The sequence below is a fragment of the Carcharhinus amblyrhynchos genome, chromosome 13 (genome assembly GCF_965287045.1).
Source record: "Carcharhinus amblyrhynchos chromosome 13, sCarAmb.v2.hapA, whole genome shotgun sequence".
In the NCBI taxonomy this organism is placed as follows: domain Eukaryota; kingdom Metazoa; phylum Chordata; class Chondrichthyes; order Carcharhiniformes; family Carcharhinidae; genus Carcharhinus; species Carcharhinus amblyrhynchos.
In genome coordinates this window covers 37,449,261-37,470,012 of record NC_137336.1, presented here as the reverse complement: position 1 = coordinate 37,470,012, position 20,752 = coordinate 37,449,261, and the positions used below count along the sequence as shown (strand labels likewise).

The 20,752-nt window shown below is 41.3% G+C and overlaps 1 protein-coding gene across 1 annotated transcript in view; it reads left to right on the top strand.

Annotated features, from left to right (window-relative positions):
* The window catches only part of LOC145351497 (PH and SEC7 domain-containing protein 2-like), a 124,881-nt gene that overhangs the window by 75,795 nt on the left and 28,334 nt on the right, over positions 1-20,752 (top strand). The window contains exons 9-11 of the mRNA XM_080201096.1: positions 158-247; positions 15,158-15,201; positions 17,035-17,225. Coding sequence (XP_080057222.1) covers positions 158-247; positions 15,158-15,201; positions 17,035-17,225 — 325 coding nt within the window. The remainder of the gene's footprint in view (positions 1-157; positions 248-15,157; positions 15,202-17,034; positions 17,226-20,752) is intronic.

Sequence of the window (20,752 nt, the reverse complement as noted above, 5' to 3'; positions counted from 1 at the left end):
CTAATTTCACTGTAACTCCTTTTGGTTTAAAGTGAACTTATTGTTTTCATTCTCAATACCTGCATTATGTATCTTTAATTTTCTTTGTTATTTCAAGCAGTGTTTTGTTTGGTAATGTCCAGTTAAAAATGTATTTGATTATATCTGTGTATTCCAGAATATTGGAAAAAAGATGTCATGCCAGCAGTTTATTTCTAATCTGGATGGTCTCAATGATGGGAAGGATTTCCCAAAAGATTTATTAAAGGTATTGTTCATATTAATATAATAATAGCTCAATAACCTCTATTCACAGTTGTCTAGCAGGATAGGACACTCCTGGTTTTGTTCTCATTTATCCATTCATAATACAAGGGTCACTTGCAGTGGCTTTTCTTCCCACTCCCTGAATGTTGCTTCTGGCGTCTCCCAAGGATCTATCCTCAGCTGGCTCCCATTTCCTATATTTATGCCTCTCATCAACACCATCTGAAAACATCATTTCAATTTTACCACTTTCATTGGTGACACACAGCTCCAACTTACTACCAGCTCTCTGAACCCGTCCATTATCCCTAAATTGTCAGGCTACATGTCCAGCACCCAGTAATGGATGAGCAAAAGTATCCTCCAATTAAATATTGGGAAGATTAAAGCCATTCGCTCCTGGCAGAAGTGCCATTCCCTGACCAACAGCTCCATCCCTCTTTCTGGCAACTGTGTGAAGTTTGTTGGGGAGGAGGAGCGAGGTGAGGGGGTGGGAGGAGGGGTTGCGGATGTTGGGCCAATGTGGGATGTTGTTTCAGATAGTTGGTGCAGACTTGATGAGCCAAATGGCTCCCTTCTGCACTGTGGGGATTCAGTGAGCACACATTGATGTTTTTATTGAGACCGCCTATATCTTCTTAGCATTGTTTGATTCTGCCTCTGCCTTGGCTGATCTGCTGCTGAAGTTCTTTACTACCTCTAGACAGTACTATTCTAACACACTCTTGGGTGGCCTACCCTCCATTACTAGAAATTACCCAAAACTCTGCTGCATTGTGATAACTCACATCAGTCCCGTTCACTCATCACCTCTATGTTGCCTGTTAAGCATCACCTTGATTTTAAAATTCTTATCCCTGTTTTCAAATCCCTTCATGGCTCTCCATCCTGTACCTATTTCTGTATTCTCCTCTAGTCCAATGATACTCCAAAATATTTGCACTCTTGCAATTCTAGTCTCTCTTTTAATTATTATATCATTGAAAGCTATGCCTTCAGCTGCTATAGCCTGATGCTATGTAATTCCCTCCCTAAAGCCTCTTTTCTTCTCTTTCTTTCCTTAAGCTTTCCCTAAAAACATACCATTTGGACCAAACTTTTGACTATCTGACCTTGTACCCCCTTTTGTGTCTTGTTACCAAATTTTGTTTGATTATGTTTCTGTGAAGACCTTTGGGATGTTTTACCATGAATGTTTCCAAGTTTTTAACTTGAATACTTAGTCAATAGATGAATTTTTCGATAAAAGTCACACTGCAATTCAGCCTTTGGGTTATGAATGTGTTTTCTTGGCTAAAATACCATAGATACTTTAAAACATAATATACCTATAAATTGGTGCAGATTTTATAAAGTTTAATCAACTGAAATGTTGTAACCATGTTAAATAAATGTTTACTTGTGTAACTTCAAAGAACTGAAACGGCTGTCAAATTACCAAACTGCTGTTCATTGATGTACAAAATGTTCATTATCATAGTGGTATCATAAGAACATAAGAACATAAGAAATAGGAGCAGGAGTAGGCCATCTAGCCCTTCGAGCCTGCCCTGCCATTCAATAAGATCATGGCTGATCTGTCGTGTCTCAGTTCCACCTTCCCGCCCTCTCCCCATAACCCTTAATCCCCTCGCCTATCAAAAACCTATCAACCCACATTTTAAATATATTTAGCGAGGCAGCCTTCACCACTTCAACAGGCAGAGAATTCCAGAGATTCACCACCCTTTGAGTGAAGAAGTTCCTCCTCAACTCCGTTCTAAACTGCTCCCCCCTTTATCTTGAGGCTGTGCCCTCTAGTCCTACTGTCCTTTCTGAGCGGGAAGAGTCTCTCCACCTCTATCCTATCCATCCCATTCATCATCTTATATGTCCCAATGAGATCTCCCCTCATTCTTCTAAACTCTAACGAGTACAAGCCTAGTTTATTCAGTCTCACCTCATAGTTCAACACCCTCAACTCCGGAATAGTAATCATAATAGTAAGCTGCATTTAATGAGGTCCAAAGCTTACATACTTCATCAGGTGCAGGTTGCCATTGAAGGCCAAATAGGCTAGAGCTTGGCTATGTGATCTGTTGAAGCCAGGGTGTACCTCTAAAGCTGACGACAGATTCCCAAAATAATCATAATCTCGTAAGAGTGCTGAACATTGATATTCTGTAAAATGTATATCAAGGAACCAGAAAAAGCCATACTAAGCTGACACCCAGGTGTCTTGCCTCCCAGGAAAGATGCTGGATGATTCTCCACTTGACCAACCAAAATATCTCTGATTTAATTCAATTCAGATCAAATTAAATTTAGTTTACTAAAAATGTAATTTACTGAATTAGACCACGCTCCAGCTGCTAAGTGTGTTAAATCATTCTTTCTTGCCAAATCACCAAGGGATAGACCACAAAGTAAAAGTTGGTGCAAAGAGACTGAACAACATGTATAAAGTAATCAGAGTTATCTAGAAGTTAAGCAGCAAATTATTAATAGACAGTTACCACGATTATTGGACAATATTACTATACAAGACCATTCTGGCAATGGGGTTCTTAATTTTATTTGGATTTTCAGTTCTGTCTACACCCGCCTTACGCATGAGTGACAATATCTAAGCTGACTTGACGCTTGTCATTTTTTGATCTCAAAACTTTTATAAGATTAAATGTCTCACTCCCCTGCCTGCACCTGCCTTGTACTGTTTCAGCAATTGGTATTTTACTTCTTGTCTGAAAATACATTATACTTAAAATGTTTTTCTGCCTCTGCTTGGTAATGTTCTTCATGAGAACCTAAATGTGCTACCAAGAGATTGCTACTTCTGCAAGGACAAAGAGAGATAGCTTGCTCCTTCTAAAAAAAAGAAAGAAACATCTGCATCTATATGGTGCTATTTACAACCAACAACATCTCAAAGAACTTTACAGTTAATGAAATACACAGGAGCCAATTTGCACACAGCAAACTCTGACAAGCTGCAATGCAGCAATGATCAGACAATCAGTTTCTTTGTAATATTGATTGAGAGATAAATATAGGCCGGGATACCATCTGCTCCCTGTTAGACTGACTGGCAAATCATGACAAAAGCAGAGACCTTGAAAATCTGAATCCATGCCATTTTCTAATAGATCCCATCAGTGTTATGACAGAGGTTCGGTGATCCCCTCATGGATTTTCATGCCTAGAGTTGAGCAGAGCTTCTAAGTAGTACAGCAATCACTCTTCAAAAATCCATGACCAGAGATCCCACTCCTCGCTTTTATTCTGCTGTTGCGCTGATAGATTTGATAGGAGAGACAGAAGCATGATAATCTGTGTCAAAATGATTTGTGGCACAAGCTACAAAGTTAGAAATAATTGCATTGCGAATGGATGGAATTGAAGGATATGAATGGAACACGATTATCTGTAGTTGGAACCTGTTTAAACAAAATGTGTTAGTATTTATTTAAGCTTCATGGACTAATGTTGTAAATAGTATTAAGTTTACAGATGAGCACTTGGGACATATCACTGTTCTAGCAGCAACCGGGGCCCAAGGATTCATCAATGTCACCCTCAGCACACTTGCACATTGACCATCCACACTTACCTCGCAGGTTTCAATCTAAGTCTGCTCTTTTGAGCAATTAAGTGGAAAGCCGTCATTGGGGTCGAACTGCTATGTTACCCAGAGAAAATCCGGCTTTGAACCAATTTTTTCTAGTTTTCCAGTGCATTTTAAATGTTAAATATTATTTCTGACATTATTAGGAAAATTGCTTTCCAGCATTTTCTTTACCTTTTTCCTCCTAACATTATGTTTTTGTATAATCTGAAAAAGCTGAATTCTATCCTAATTCCCTGGAATTCAAGCCGTAACTGAAGCAAGGCTTCACTTTGCCACAAAGAATTGAAGAAAGTTGCATGAAGTATTTACTGTCTAAACTTTCAGGGGAGCTTAAAAAAAATCAAGGCATTTAAGTGAAGAGTTCCATTGTGATAGCAAATCAAATTAAAATTAGTGATGGGGATTGGATTTCAAGTAAAGTATTTCATGGCTAGCATGGCACAAGATGAAAGAAGACATGCTCGGACAATTACTGTGGACTACCCACACCTGCAATATATCTTCAATCAAATCCACAGGTAGTGGCGCAATTATCTGACAATGGGAAACTGGCCCTGCTGGCTCTGGTTAACCCAAAGTCATTTGGAGATTTATGCCATATATGTAGCAAGGCTACTTCCACTGCTGGTCAAATGCACTTCTTCCCTCAGCTTTTACTTTCTTCCAGGCCAATATAGGCAGCATCTGCAGTATTAGTCAATGTGCTGTCCATACATGTACCAAACTAGTGACTGATGCACAGGTCAGCCTGGCCAGTGCTTTCATTTCATTTCCCATTGAACTGCAGTTGCAATATCACAAATTACCAGCATCTATAATCAGCAAATGAAATACTGATGATAAATGCTTGGACAGTCCATCTTTGGCCCGTAAGTGACGATGGAGTTAGATGGTGCTAGTTTGATTGCTGAACATCTGGGTGTGCTAGAATATGGACATAAATGATAATCACCAAAAAAACTGCAAACTTGTATGAGGGCTTGTATGGATCAGTCGTAAATGTGGACCAATTTGGTAGGTAATACATATATATATTTGGAACATCTTCGTAGTTGAATAGTCTTATTCAAGGCAGCTTTCATAGTACATGTGCTTCATATATATTAATTCCCAAGTCTTACAGACACTATTCACATCTCTTTTTGTAATCTATCCTGTATTTCTGCCATGTGTCTTGAAGTAGCCTACTTCAACAGGAAACCCTTCATGCACCCTCACTTTGAAGGAGCAGCTTAATTTTTTTGAACTATTGTATTACACTCAGGAACTGTTCTGTTTTACTAATTGCTCACAAGTTCTATTTCTAACTTCCGTTGTTGTTTTCTCTTCCAAAGGCTCTATTTTCCCCAAGCAACTTATAGAAAGGCTGAAGAGTACTGGCAGCATTTTGAACTGCTGGTCTACATTTTTCCTCCTTATGTGGCCAATTACCTTAAAATGCTCATAGTCTTTGAATTTTGACTGTAGTTCTTAATAAAAGCTAATGGCTACAGCATTTCTCACCCAGCTTCCAGCTCATGTAGTAAGATTACATCACAATGTTCAATGTATCTTTAAACTGCATTTCTACAATGTATCATGTGAGCTCAATCCAGCCAAGAAAACATAATGGTCAAAGTTTAAAAACTTCTGCCACTTTAGTGCCTCGACTGTAAGGTCAATTCTCAGGTGTGAACATAACCAGCTATGATGATGCCTATAGCGATGGCCATCATTAAAACTCATGCTTCTCCACTTAAATGAACTACTGGAAAATGTCTCAATTATTGCCCCCACCCTTTCAAAGTTGCTGCTGGCTCGAAGGGCTAGATGGCCTACTCCTGCTCCTATTTCTTATGTTCATTCAACAGTCCTCAATAAAAAATATTGTTGACCCATCTGTCCTTGCACATTATCTCCCCATCTGTCATCTGCCTCTTCCTCTCCAAAGTCCTTGAACAAATTCCAATGTACCAAATCCCATGCCATCTTTCCTGCAATTCCTGGATTAAATCTCACCAATCAGGTTTCTTCTTCAACTATAGCATTAAAACAGCCTGAATCAAAGGTTCAGAATGATACCCAACGCATGGTAAATTTTCTTTCTTCACCCTTCTTGATTGGTCTGCAGCTTTTGGCATAATGGACCACATCATCCTTCTCAAATCAGAACCATAGAATCCCAACAGTACAATAGGAGGCCATTTGGCTCATTGAGTCTGCTCTGGCTCTCGTACTGAACTTCTTACTCAGGCCCAATCCCCTGCACCCTGCCCTTTCCCCATAACCCCACACATTTACCATGGCTAATCCCCTTAATTTACACTAAGGTGTCCTTATGGCATGGCCTATCCACCTAACCTGCACATCTTAAACCATGGGAGGAAACTGGAGCACCCAGATGAAACTCATGCAGACAAGGGGAGAACATGCGAACTCCATCCAAGGCCAGAATCAAACTCAGGTATCCAGCACTGTAAGGTCACAATGCTAACCACTTTGCCTTCATGCCCCCATTATTCATTTCAGTGGTCCCAGTTCAGTAATGTCTCTGTTATTAGAAAAGAGAGGTAAGGAGGAATTCCTTCTTTCAGAGGATCCACAGAGAGCAATGAAGGCTGGAGTTATTGAATATATCCCAGACACAGATAGTCTTTTATTAACTAGGGAGTTAAGGATTAGGGGGGATTGGCAGGAAAGCGAAGCTAAGGCCACAATCAGATCAGCCATGATCTTTTGAATGGTGGATCAGGTTCAATGGGCTGAATGGCCTCCTCCTCTTCCCATTTCTTATTTCTTCCATTATGTTCTGTCAAATATGATTTCCCTTTCTCAAAACCATGTTAACTCTGCCTAAATGTATTATTTTTCTTTAAATGTCCTGGTTAGTTCCAAAAGTATTGCTCCAAAAAGCATAGAAAATAGGAGTAGGAGTCAGCTATTTGGCCTTTTGTGCCTGTTCCGTCATTCAATGTGATCATGGGTGAGGTGTGCAGGTTAGGTTGATTGGCCACGCGAAATGTGTGAATTTACAGGGATAGCGCAGGGGAGAAGGCCTGGGAAAGATAGTGGGGGTGATTCTCCCATCCCACTGTGCTGCTTTTTCAGTGCAGTGGGCTGGGAGACTCCAGTGGAGGCTGTTTCACAGGCTCCCTGCTGGGCGCCCAGGCTTGCGCGCGTCTCCCAGCGCTGGATTTCCAACACTGTCGGCTCCGCGCCAGAAATCAATGTGAAAGTGCATAATGTATGCAGTGCCTAAATTAAATACAATTAACAGGCCCGGGACTGAAGTCTCAGGGCCTGCTATTAACTCTAGCGAGGTTCACTATAGCTCACCATTTGTAGGGAGTGAAAGGGGGCAATTAAGGCTTCTTAAAGGATTGGGTGCCGGGGGGAATGTCCCCTGGGCATTGTCACCTTGACAGTGCCAGCCTGGGGCAAACTGCCAATGCCTAGGGAGCACATTAGTACTGCCACCAGGCACAGGGCAATGTCAAGGGTGCGGGGCCTGATGGGGCAGGGCCTCATGAGGGTGGGGTCACTAGGAGGATGATCGGTGGGGGTGGGGGTGTGAGGTCCCACTGCCACTCTGCGCTTGGGATCAGTGGAGGAGGGAGGGAAGGAGGCCAGTGATCGGGGCTGGCCATCCGGGTTTGAGGGGGAGTAGGGGACTACAAATGAGTGGGAGTCCACATTGCGGAGTGGTTGGGGAGGTTGGGATTACCGGGGTTGGGGGGAAGGCCACAGCTGGCCTGGACATGCCTGGAAGATCACGATTGGGTTGTGGAGTGGTTGTACGGTCAGTGCTGCGGAATCACGGGGCTGGCCTGCAATTGGGAGGCCAGTGGACAGGGACCACCTGCGCCGATCTCGGCACTGACAGATCAGCGCGTGAGCCATGGCCCGCTCAGCATTATGCTGCCGGCCTCTCCAGCGGGAATAGGCCCCACCCACAGGTTTTTAACATAATTCATGCTCATGTACTCAACAGTGCACAGAGTGTGGGTGATTCTCTTTTACATTCCCCTATAAAACCCAATGTGATTTACTCCAGTTTTTATGCAAATTCGACTCTTAGAATTTTTTTGGGAGATTCACCCCCAGTCTATCAGAGAGTCGGTGCAGACTCGATGGGCCAAATGACTTCTTCTGCAGACTCCCATGCTCTCCCCATATCCCTAGACACCTTTAGTAATCTATCTATTTCCTTGTTAAATAGAAGGATGGTAGGAGTTGAGGGCCTGAATGCGATTACTGTCACTAGAGAGGTAGTGCTTGTTTGACTGGCGGGACTGATGGTGGACAAGTCCTCAGGACTGGATGGAATGCATCCCAGGGTTCTGAAGGAAACAGCTGAGGTGATAATAGATGCCTTAGTGATTATTTACCAAACTTCGCTGGATTCCGGGGAAGTGCCGGAAGATTGGAAAACGGCTGATGTTACGCCGCTGTTTAAAAAAGGTAGCAGGCAAAAGGCATGGAATTATAGGCTGGTTAGTTTAACATCTGTAGTTCGAAAAATGCTTGAATCCGTCATCAAAGAAGAAATAGAGAAGAATTGTTTGATAGAGCAGACGCAGCACGGATTCGTTAAGGGGAAGTCGTGTCTGGCAAATTTATTGGAATTCTATGAGGATGTGACTAGTGCGGTAGACAGAGGGGAACCGGTGGATGTGGTGTTTCTCGATTTTCAAAAGGCGTTTGATAAGTTGCCGCACAAAAGGTTGCTTCAGAATGTTAGGGAGCATGGAGTTGGGGGTAAGGTGTTAGCGTGGATAGAGGATTGGTTGTCTAATAGGAGGCAGAGAGTTGGTATCAATGGGTGCTATTCTAGAACATAGAACACTACAGCACAAACAGGCCCTTCGGCCCACGAGTTGCGCCAATCACATCAACACCTACCAATCTATAGACCTATCTATAACCCCCAATCCCATTAAATTCCATATACTCATCCAGAAGTCTTTTAAAAGACCCCAGCGAGTTCGCCTCCACCACCACTGACGGCAGCCGATTCCATTCACTCACCACCCTCTGAGTGAAAAACTTACCCCTAACATCACTTCTGTACTTGCCTCCCCGCACCTTCAATCTGTGTCCTCTCGTAGCGACCATTTCAACCTGGGGAAATAGCCTCTGAGAATCCACCCTATCTATTCCTCTCAACGTTTTATAAACTTCTATCAGGTCGCCTCTCAACCTTCGTCTCTCCAGGGAAAAGAGTCCCAGCTCCCTCAACCTAACTTCGTAAGGCATGCCTCCCAGTCCAGGCAACATCCTTGTAAATCTCCTCTGTACCCTTTCAATAGCTTCTACGTCCTTCCTATAGTGAGGCGACCAGAACTGCGCACAGTACTCCAAATGAGGCCTGACAAGGGTCTTATAAAGTTGCAGCATTACCTCCCGATTCCTAAACTCAATCCCTCGATTAATGAAGGCCAGTGCACCATACGCCTTCTTGACCACATCCTCCACCTGCGAGGCCGATTTAAGAGTCCTGATTGGTGGTTGGTAACTAGTGGAGTGCCGCAGGGATCGGTGCTGGGACCTCAGCTATTTACGATTTATATAGATGATCTGGAGGAGGGGGCTGAGTGTAGGGTGATGAAATTTGCCGATGACACGAAGATAAGTGGAAAAGCAAATTGCGTGGAGGGTGTGGAAAGTCTGCAGAGGGATCTAGATAGGCTGAGCAAGTGGGCAAGGACCTGGCAGATGGAGTACAATGTTAACAAGTGTGAGGTTATCCACTTTGGCAGGAATAATAGTAGGAGGGGTTACTATTTAAAGGGCAAAAAGCTGCAGCATGCTACAGTGCAGAGGGACCTGGGGGTCCTTGTGCATGAGTCGCAAAAACCTAGTCTGCAAATGCAGCAGGTGATCAAGAAGGCGAATGGGATGCTAGCCTTTATAGCGAGGGGGATAGACTACAAAAGCAGGGAGGTCTTGCTGCAACTGTACAGGGCACTGGTGAGGCCGCAGCTGGAGTACTGTGTGCAGCTTTGGTTGCTGCACTTGCGCAAGGATATTTTGGCCTTGGAGGGAGTGCAGAGGAGGTTCACTAGGCTGATACCGGAGATGAGGAGGTTAGTCTATGAAGAGAGATTAAATAGACTGGGTCTGTACTTGTTGGAGTTTAGAAGGATGAGGGGGGATCTTATAGAGACGTATAAGGTAATGAAAGGGATGAATAGGGTAGAGGTAGAGAGATTCTTCCCGCTTAGAAAGGATAGCAAGACTAGAGGGCACAGCCTCAAGATAAGGAGGGGTGCAGTTTAGAACAGAGTTGAGGAGGAACTTCTTCACTCAAAGGGTGGTGAATCTCTGGAATTCTCTGCCCATTGAAATGGTGGAGGCTACCTCGCTAAATATATTTAAGTCACGGGTAGATAGGTTTTTGACAGACAAGGGAATTAAGGGTTATGGGGAGAAAGCGGGAAAGTGGAACTGAGCCACGACAGATCAGCCATGATCTTATTGAATGGCGGGGCAGGCTCGAAGGGCCAGATGGCCTACTCCTGCTCCTATTTCTTATGTTCTTATGTTCTTAAATGTATTCAGTGACTTGGCCTCCACAGCCTCTGTGGTAGAGAATTGCACATGTTTATCACCCTCTGAGTGAAGAAGTTTCTCCTCCGTTCTAAATGACCCATCCCACATCCTGAGCCAAGGACCCTGTGTTCTTGACCTCCAGTGAGAGGAAACAACATCCCTGCATCCAGTTTTTCCATCTTGTTAGAATTTCTCAGGTGTCATTGAGATCCCCTCTCATTCTTCTGAACTGCAGTGAAGACAAACTCAGGTGATTCAATCTCTTCTAATCTGACAATCGTGTCAACCCAGGAATCAATCTGGTGAATCTTTGCTGCACTCCATCTGTGGTAAGTATATCCTTTCTTAGATAGGGAGACCAAATCTGCAGGTGTTATTTCACCAAGGCCTTGTACATCTGCAGTAAGACATCCTTGCTCTTGTACTCAAACCCTCTTGCAATGAAGGCAACACACTGTTTGGCATCTTAACTGCTTGCTGCACCTGTCTGCTTGCTTTCTGTGACTGGCATACAAGGACCCAGGTCATCAACATTCCCCAATCTATCACCATTTAAATAATACTCTTCCATTCTGTTTCTTCTTCCAAAGTGGCTAACTTCACATTTATCCACATTATACTGCATCTGCCAGGTATTTGCCCAATAGTATTTTACCTACTACCAATGTTAGGTTAACCCTATTTTCTCCCTATTTTATTGACATTGAAAATATTGTCATTCTCCAATTTGATGGGTCTGTTCCAGAATCTACAGAATTTTGAAAGACGATAACCAACGCATCCAATATTTCCATGGCCACCTTCTTCAGTAGCCTGGGATGTAGATTATCAGGCTCTGGGGATTCATCGACTTTCAGTCCCATTAATTTTCTCAACACGCTTTTTAGTAATACTAATTTCCTTCAATTCTTCCTTCCCAATAGACTCTTATAGTGGAATTCCCATCCTGCCTACCACAGGAATCGTAACGGGCGGGACACGGACCATGCAAAGGTCTGTTGACCTCGGGCGAGATTTTCCAATCTTTCTCTGTGAAGACAGAACTGAAGTAGTTGTTTCCTTGCTCTGTTGTTCCTTGTTATCTATTGTAAACTCTCCTGTTTTCAACTGTAAAGGACCCACATTTGTCTTAACTAATCTTTTTCTCTTTTGACATACTTATAGAAACATTTAGGCCGGAATTTTACCACCTCATCCATTCCAGAATCAGGGCGGGCAAGGCTCGCAGAATGGAAATCTCCATTGGCCTTGGGCGGGATTTTACGATCTCACCTGAGCGAGGTTGTAAAATCATGTCCTTAGACTCTTTTATGTTACTTTCCGTTTTACTCTTTTCCCCTCTTAATCAATCTCTTGATGCTCCTTTGCTGAATTCTGAACTGCTTCCAATCCTCAGGCTCACTACTCTTTCTAGCAACTTTATATGGCTCCTCTTTAGATCTAATACTGTTCTTAGTTTCTTTTGTTAGCATAATTGGGCTACTTGTGCTTTTGTAGCAGAAAGGAATGTATAACTATTACAATGCATACATTCATTCCTTAAATATTAACTATTGCCTATCCAATGTCATGCGTTTCAATGAAGTTCCCCAATTTATCATATTCAACTCACACCTCATATCTTTGCAGTTTCCTATGTTCAGATTTAGGATCCTAGTTTTAGATAGGAGTTCTTCACTTTCCATCCTAATGAAGAATTCTATAATGATATGATCCTGTTTCCTAAAGGACCCTGCCCAACAAGATTATTAATTAAGAAACTGTTCTTAACATGCTATGAACTGATCCTCAAGCCCAACTTTGCCAATTTGATTTAGCTTATCTCTGTGAAGATTGAAATCTTCAACTATTGTTACAATGTCTTTCTTACAAGCCCCATTAGATTCTGTCCTAGAGTGTAACTATTACACTACTGTCAGGAGGCATATAAACCATTCCCACCAGTGAATTATTTATTTTGCTCTTTTATGTCTCCACCCAAACTGATTCTACATTTTGATCTGTAAAACAATGGTTATTTCTCACCCTGGTATTGAGCTCATCCTTAATTACTAAAGCCATCTCACCTCCTTTTCCATTCGTACTGTCCTTCTGAAATGTTAAAAACATTTGAATATGTTTCTGTAATGGCTATCATGCTAATTTGTTTCTCATTTTGCTGTCAATTCATCCATTTCATTATGAAAGCTGCATATATTCAGATAAAGAGCACTTAATTTTGTCTTTTTACCAGTTTTCCCTACTCTAAGTTTATTTGCTGGTGCAGTCTTGTAGTTGTAGCTCTGTCCCTTCCTGTGACACCCTAATTATCAGTACTCACGTTGCTACCCCACCTTATTGTCTTTTCCTATATTTTTCCAAGCCTCCTCTCATGTGAATCCTCTTCCACCCTCCCACTATTTATTTTGATGTTCTTTCTACAGCCCTAGTTATACAATTCACCAGCATATTAGTCCCAGTGTGGTTCAGGTGAAGGCTGTTCCAATGATACACCTCCCTCTTTCTCAGTACTGGTGTCAGTGCCCATAAATCAAAACCCAATTCTGTCTCTCAATCTTTGAATCACACATTCAACTCTAATTTACCTCACGCCAGTTTGCACAGGGCTCAGTTCCACTTTTTAACGTAGTCCCCAGTCGCTCAACAGAACCTCTTTCTTAGTCCTGCTTACCTATGTTATTGGTATGCATGTGGACCACAACAACTGAATGTTTTCTCTTCCACTCCAAGTTTCTCACCATCTCTGAGGGCATATCTTTTATCCTGGCACCATACACACAGCACAGAACTTGGGATGCATGTTCTTGGCCATGAAAGAACAATATCTATTCCTTTAACTATACTGTTACATCCTACAACTGCATTCCTTTCTAACTTTTGAATAGCTTTCTGTACCATGGTGCAATGTTCAGTTTGCTAATGCTTCCTGCAGTCCCTCTCCTCATCCACACATGCTGCAGGAATCTCAAATCTGATGGGGAGTTGGAAGGGCTGTGGTTCTTACATTGCCATCTTTGGATTCCTTACACCTGTTTTACTTATGGTCACCCCCTCCTGTTCCTGAGCGCAGACCAAATCCAACAAAAGTGGTTTGAGAGATGTTGCCTCCTGGAACAAAGGCTGGGTTTGTCCCATGTGGGACTAAGTCCCATGGCGGGGAGCAACAGGGAGTATTTCCCATTGTGGAGCCCAGCAGAAAACATATCTTTTTGTCCCAACCTCATTAATTTTGCACCCATGAGTTTGGCACCAATTTCCGTGATGAGGCAGGTATGATCGTACTCGTCCTGCCAACTTGTGCGGGTGCCATAAATAAAAGTTGCCTAACACCACTGACCCACTGTTGAAGAAAGAAGATGGACCTCCTGAAATATGGAAGATGAATCTCCAGGAATACTCTTGAGGCTGTAAGATGGACTTCCTTAGTGACACTGAATCTGGAAGGTTCAGCTTTAGATGCTCCTGCCACATACTACTGTGATGTTCCAGGATCCATGTTCACTGGTGGCCTCCATCCCAAACTCCAGAGGCAGCTCCAAGCATTCTTCAGTTCAGTCCCAACTTCTGCATGGCACATTGTTCCAGACAACGTTTTTCCTTGCACTTATATAGACTCCTCCAATCTTCCAAGCATCCATCTCTGACCCCATCCCCACTCAACCAAACTTTCTGTTTTTCTGGAACTTGTGTTTCTCCCACTTCACCTCACCATGTCTTTAATCATGTGCAATTCCCTCCCTAAACTCCTTGCACCTCCTTATTAAAATCCTCTTTAAAAAAAACCTCTTTAACCTAGCCTTTGGTCATCCCTCCTAATAACTTTTCTTTTGGCTCAGCCACCATGTTTGACTTCCAAATCAATGAAGTGTCTTGGGGGATAGTCATTCTCTATTAAAGGCATTATATGAAGACAAGGTGTCTACATTTATGGAACCTTACCTCAACCAATGGGCTTGGATTTTCTGCTCAGTTGTACTTTTTTGACATAATTCATTCAAAATGAAACTGGTGGAAAAGACTGCAGAATTTTAATTGCCTAGAATGTTCAGCATAAATTGAGTCCACACTATATTTTGTGTTAGTTTAAAAAGCATTGTGCTGTATGGAAGTCCTACCCACAGAACTGGCTGCACTCCAAGGTGAATTAATCACCGTAGGGAGTTTCTGCTTGTTATACACATTGGTGGACTTTTGGGGAGCCTCCAAAAGTTTTTTTCTGGGTTCAAGCACGCTGACAGATATGTTTTAAAAGCTTACCAATATATTACTTTTAATTTAGTAAAAGAACGATGACTGTTCCTCAGTGTAAGTAGCAAAGTTGGTTACATTGTTTGTGATAAGCCTGTTTTCAGTTGTATTAATCAAACTGCAAATAAGCACTCTTAAATCTATCAATAAATATTTTTTAAAACAAAACTGTGCACAACTGCGCTGGTTCATGGTAGGTTTGACAACTGAATTTGACGATATGCAACTGAATTTGAATGGAAACTTGAAGAAAGATTTTATGTAAAACAAGCACAAATTTGTTTGTGATTTGAGCCTGAAGCAGAAACTCTATCCACGTGACATTTAAAAAGTTATTTGGTTTATAGGTCAGTAGGTTTACAAAGCACAACCAAAATTGGGTGACATTACATTTTTCTGATTGAACTAACCAAATAATGATGACCATAGAAAATAATTGTTTGCTAAGCATATTTAAATAATTCACTTTAAATTCAATTTTATGTTTAAATACCCACTAATAAAATGTAATTTATCTTCCTTCAGGGATTGTACAACTCAATAAAAAACGAAAAGTTGGAGTGGGCTGTGTAAGTGCAACTTTTATTTTGTGACACAAAAATACCCTGATGTATTTAAATTGTAATTGTGAAAAGAATTCAAATAAGTGTTTCAAGGCATTTCACAATACCAGTGATGAACCTTACACCTCTTCTGCCTATAGAACTTGCCACCTGAAATCTGTCCCTTGAATGCAGAAGCATCAAAAGGTTACAGCACAAAAAGATGTTATTTGGTCCATCAAGCCCCTGCCAGCTCTCTACAAGAGCAATTTAGTTAGTTCTACTTATCTTCCCTTCTCCTCTACCCTTTCCCTGTAGCTCTGCCAATCTGTTCTTTCCAGGTGCTTATAAAATTCCCTTCTGTAAACCTCAGTTGAATCTACCTCCATCCCCCATTTGGGCAGTACATTCTGAACCCTGTTCATTTGCTGCATAAAGGACTTTCTCCTTGTGTTCCCTTTGGTTCTTCTACCAAGCATCTTAAATCTATTTCCTCTGCTCTCTCTGCTGGTGAAAACAACCTCTCTGTATCTGTTCTGTCAAGGCTACTCATGAATTTGAACACCTCTGTCAAATCTTTTCAACTTTATTTTCTCCAGGGAGAACAACCACAGCTTGTCCAAGTTATCTTAAAAGCTAATGTCCCTCATCCTTGGAACCATTGTCATGAGTCTTTTTTGCACCTTCGCTGAAGCTTTCATGTCCTTCCTAAAGTGTGGTGTTCAGAATCTCGGCCATTAATATACATAATGAAAAGCCGTGGTCCTTGCACTGACCCTTGGGAAACTGAACTGTAAACCATTCTCCAGTCTGATAAACAGCTGTTTGCTACTACTCTGTTTCTTACTAATCATTTGTATTTATGCTTTTACTGTCCCTTTTATTTCATGGGCCTCAAACTTTCTGGTAAGAAAATAAAAGGAAGCAAATCCTGCACTCTAGATCCCACTACCTCATGGAATGTCCAACCCTATGTGCCCAAAGATCTACGTCAAAATCAGCCTGATCAGTTGCATGAAGACCCATGGCAGAGACTTCTGACTCTGAGTAGATGTCAACCTTGAATTAAGGGACACCCGATAATGACAATTATGTGGCATCTTATTAAAAGCTTTTTGGAACTCCATATAGATTATATCAATTGCATTACCCTCATAAACCCTTTCTGTTGCCTTGTGAAAAACTCAATCAAGTTGGTTAAATACAATTTGCCTTTAACAAAATTCATGCTGGCTTTACCTAATTTATACTTGTACAAGTGGCTGTTAATCTTGCCCCAGGTTACCATTTCTTCATGTTTCCCATCATCAAGACTAAACAGAATGGCCTGTAGTTTCTGGGTTTATGCTTAAATCCTTTTTTTGAACAAAGGTGTGACATTTCAACTTTCCAGCCCTTAGATTTAATTATTACTTGTGACAAATGTCTATTTTATTAGGTCATGGAAAGCTTTAAGTTTACCAGTTGACGTTGTAACACCTATTCTCTCAATTTCTTTCATGCCATCAGCAAACTGCCTGATTGAATTTCATGAGACCTCTTTCCTTACCACATCTACTTATATGTGTAGATTTTGCAATCAGCAGCAGTCGTATTGTTATAGTACCCGAGTTGAGAAATTTCTTGGAACTGCTCACATTCTGCTATTATTATATCACCAGAAGTGTGACTAAAACCCAGTTTATATGTGTAAAATGATGCTGTAAATAGAAATGTACTCTGAATTAAATTATATAATTACCAATCAGCATGCATGGTTGTAATGTGATTATTTCTGACCTTGAAGTATTTTTGTTATAAAAAAAAACTTTAAAATTTCTTTAGTAAAAGTGATTGGTACTTCCACTTTTTTTCTTTAAGAGATGAAGATGAGTTGAGGAAATCCCTGTCTGAGCTTGTGGATGATAAATATGAAAGCTGTCCTAAGAAAGTGACCAGAATAATTGATGGCAGTAACCCCTTCCTCGACATCCCTCAGGCACTGAATGCAGCAACCTACAAACATGGAGTTCTCAATCGTAAAACACATGCAGATATGGATGGCAAGAGAAGTGAGTATGTTTTCCAGCGTTGAGTTTTTTACAGACCAGTTAGGCAAACTTATATTCAGCAGCCTAAATATAAGTGAATAATTGAACAAAACCATTTTGGTGAAAATTGTGGCTGTGGCCACAGGTTCCTGATCCATGATGTTCCCAGTCAATGTATTTTGCTGAAAAAATAGTCTGTACTATGAGCATGAGTAGGTTTCATTTCCAAAGAATGGCTTTTTCAACATGGCACCTTGCCAAGTTCCCAAGTACAGATAAACAGGTCCCCAACACACACTGCTCAGTCAGCTGAGATTAGCATATTCAGCTTCCGGGACCTGGCCTGTTTTAAGCAGCTTGTTATGTTGGTGGCTAAAGTATCAGATGTATTTTGTGAATCTGGGATAGGTTTACCAATGTTTTTCCTTTTGTTAGTTGCCTTTGTTGAGATCTCTGCCATTTCATGATGTTCCCAGTCAATGGGAGTTTTCGGTGTCGGTATTCTCCTTTGCTGCTGGTGTTTAAATCGCACTGTGAGTAATGTTCATGGATGTTCTTTGCTGGCTTCTGAATGTGCTGGATGCTTTAAATCAAAGAGTAAGAAAGACCACCAAATGCATTACGACATCTGAGTTATTGTACTCACATTCATCACTAGATAGCAGGTGTAAGACATATAAACTTTAAAGAGGAGAGTAAACAGCAAATAATAAATAGCAACAATAGCAAAGAGATTATGTTAACTGACAGAAATGATTGATTAGACTATAGTTAGTAGTCTGTCCAGCCTTTAGGAGCTTTATTTTGGAAGATATGGAGGAGTACAAATGCAATTTTTGAAGATAATGGTCTGCATTTTTGTGGTCAGCGCCAAAGAAATAGCACTCACTCACTGCTTACGGCTGCAGTCTTTGTGCAGCCTTTTGAGTGCCAACGGTTGTCATCAGACATGTTATCCAGCTGCTATGGCCTGCTCACACACCATAAAGGATCTGTGGCATGTGAGCAGGACAAGTGACAGCCCAGCCTTCCAGTCAATCAAATCGAAGAATCCTTACCGAGGCATGCAGGAGGCGAACCAAAAAAGTAGAAATTAGAATAATGAATCAATGTACAGTACAGTAATGTGCAGAAGGAAACATAAAATTACAGAAAGAAAGATGGGATTAAGAGAGGCTCAAGAGATCAAAATGGAGAGTAAAATATAGTTTTTTGTATGTTTTATAGCTCCAACAGTAGTAAATTCTGATTCCACGGCCGGAAATCTTCCGTTCACACCAGCGCGATTCTCCGGTCCCACCGGCAGTGCATCCCTGCCTGCGGGTTTCCAACTGGGTTGGGGTGCTGTCAGTGGGAATTCCCATTGACAGCGGCAAGACCGGAGAGTCCCGCTGCTAGCAAACAATATGCCGCCTCCCACCAGTGGGAAACACACAGCTGGGAGGCCGGACAATCTTGCCCCACATCTCTCAAATTTAATTGTCAGTGCCAAGGAGATTGCTTAGTGATGATTAAGATATTTCACCGTGTTAAAAATTCACCCAACTTGATTGGACCAGCCCTAACTTTTTCCAGCATATTTATTGTTAACTAGTGGGTGTTTACAACAGCTTAGATGTATTTCAGTACCAAATCTAATGCCAAGTTACCAACAAAATGCAGCTTGTGGAGAAAAAGAGCAAATTAAGCAACGTCCTCACTTAACCGCACATGAAGAGACTTGGAAGTCACCGGCTGTTTTATTCCACAGTAATTATTTCCATTGGTCAATGAGGTGGTAACAAGAGGACCATCTTCCAGGCAAGCATCTATCACAGGAAGACTGTGGGAGAGAAATCCTGTTGTATAGAATGCAGCACAAGCATCTCAGGTAGTAACTCATGGTGCAGCAAGTTCCAAGGGAATCAATGCAAGTTTGTGCATAGAAAAGGTCCATGTAAATGCATTTCTCCGCAATGGATTATTATATGAGATTTGTCAGTCTTCTGCGCACCAATGTGCAATCCTTGTCATTTCTTAATAAAAGATCCTTGACATGGCTACGGCACTCTGCTTCTTTGACATAGCCCCATAGTTATTGACAACCGTATTACTTGGCTTCCTGTGTCTGTTATTTTAAACATCTTCAGTCTTATGAGGGAGCTGGGGAAAATACCCTGACAGAGTCGGTGCAGACTCAATGGGCCAAGCAGCCTCCTGCATTGTGGGGAGTCTATGAAAATTCCACAGTTCTAAAAAAAATAGAGTTAGCTCATACTGATATTTTAGCTTGAATCGAAATGTTTGTAGAAGAGAATTCTCTGTAGCACAAAATTTTGACTCCGTCCTTAGACGCAGCTCCACAAGAACACCCAAATTCTCTTTGTCAAAGGATGAAATGATGTCTCTTGGTGAAATTCCATTATTGCAGCACAGCATTTTTATAAGCCCAACAGGTATTTAATTTTCAGTCATAGAACTCCCCTTGCCTGTAGGAAGCACATGATGGTTGCGTAGATGACAGTTCCATAAACTTTGAATCTGGTGTGTTCAGCAGCTCCCCACTCCAAATCCAATATACTTTCTACTTGTGTAACAATCTTTAAAACGTTTAGCAGGAGAAAATTGATTTATTTGTAAATGGTATGCCCCAATTGACAGAAAGAGATTGATACACGCAACATATTCCATTGTACACAGATGGTCAATGCTTTGGATCCACTATCTATGTGTCCATTTTGAAGAGGTCTGGATTTGACCTGATAAACTTTTGTGCATCAACCAGTTCTGATTATGTTATTGTTTAAACTAACCAATCCTATTAGAATAACTATAAGTTGCTCAGTGAATGAGTTAACCTCCCCTCAAAGTCAACAAAGAGGAAGTCCAGTTCATAACATTATGAACTAATATTTTATTAGTACTTAGAATACTACTTTTTTAACATAATAAAAAAGTTGGAATTTGCTGAAAGCCTACTAGCGCCTCCATGTGTTCATCTATTTATAATGGTGCAGAAATTACAAATTTATTGTATAGGTTATGCAGTTATGCCAAGCCATAATTTCCTGGGACTTATTCACTGTTCTACAGACCTTCTCGCCAAAGCAGTTACAAGAGCTCTTACCCATCAAAATCAATTGCAAGTTTATAGATTTAACACTACTTTAAACACCATTGCTATTTTGTGCATTACAGATTGCTGCTAGTGGATTACAGGAAGGTTTTGGATGTACATTTTCTAACAAATAACAATCATGCTTTCTGTGTTATGATGTCTATATTATGACGATACTGTACCTTTAAGAAATGTATTTGTGTCATGTTTCTGGTGCAGGATTTAGTTTTAGCAGTTTCTTCTATTTATTGGTACCCCTTTGTCTATTGCTGGCATCCCCTGTTGTTATTGTAGCAGCATAATTGATCTTAATTGCTGGAATGTTTGTTTTAATCTGTTCTAACGCATGTTATGTCAGTTGTTACATTAGTTATGTTAATGTTTTCCCCTGGGCTTTTTCAGAGTGGGGTTTGGTTATAGTTTAGACAGTAAACATCATGTGGCTGGATGG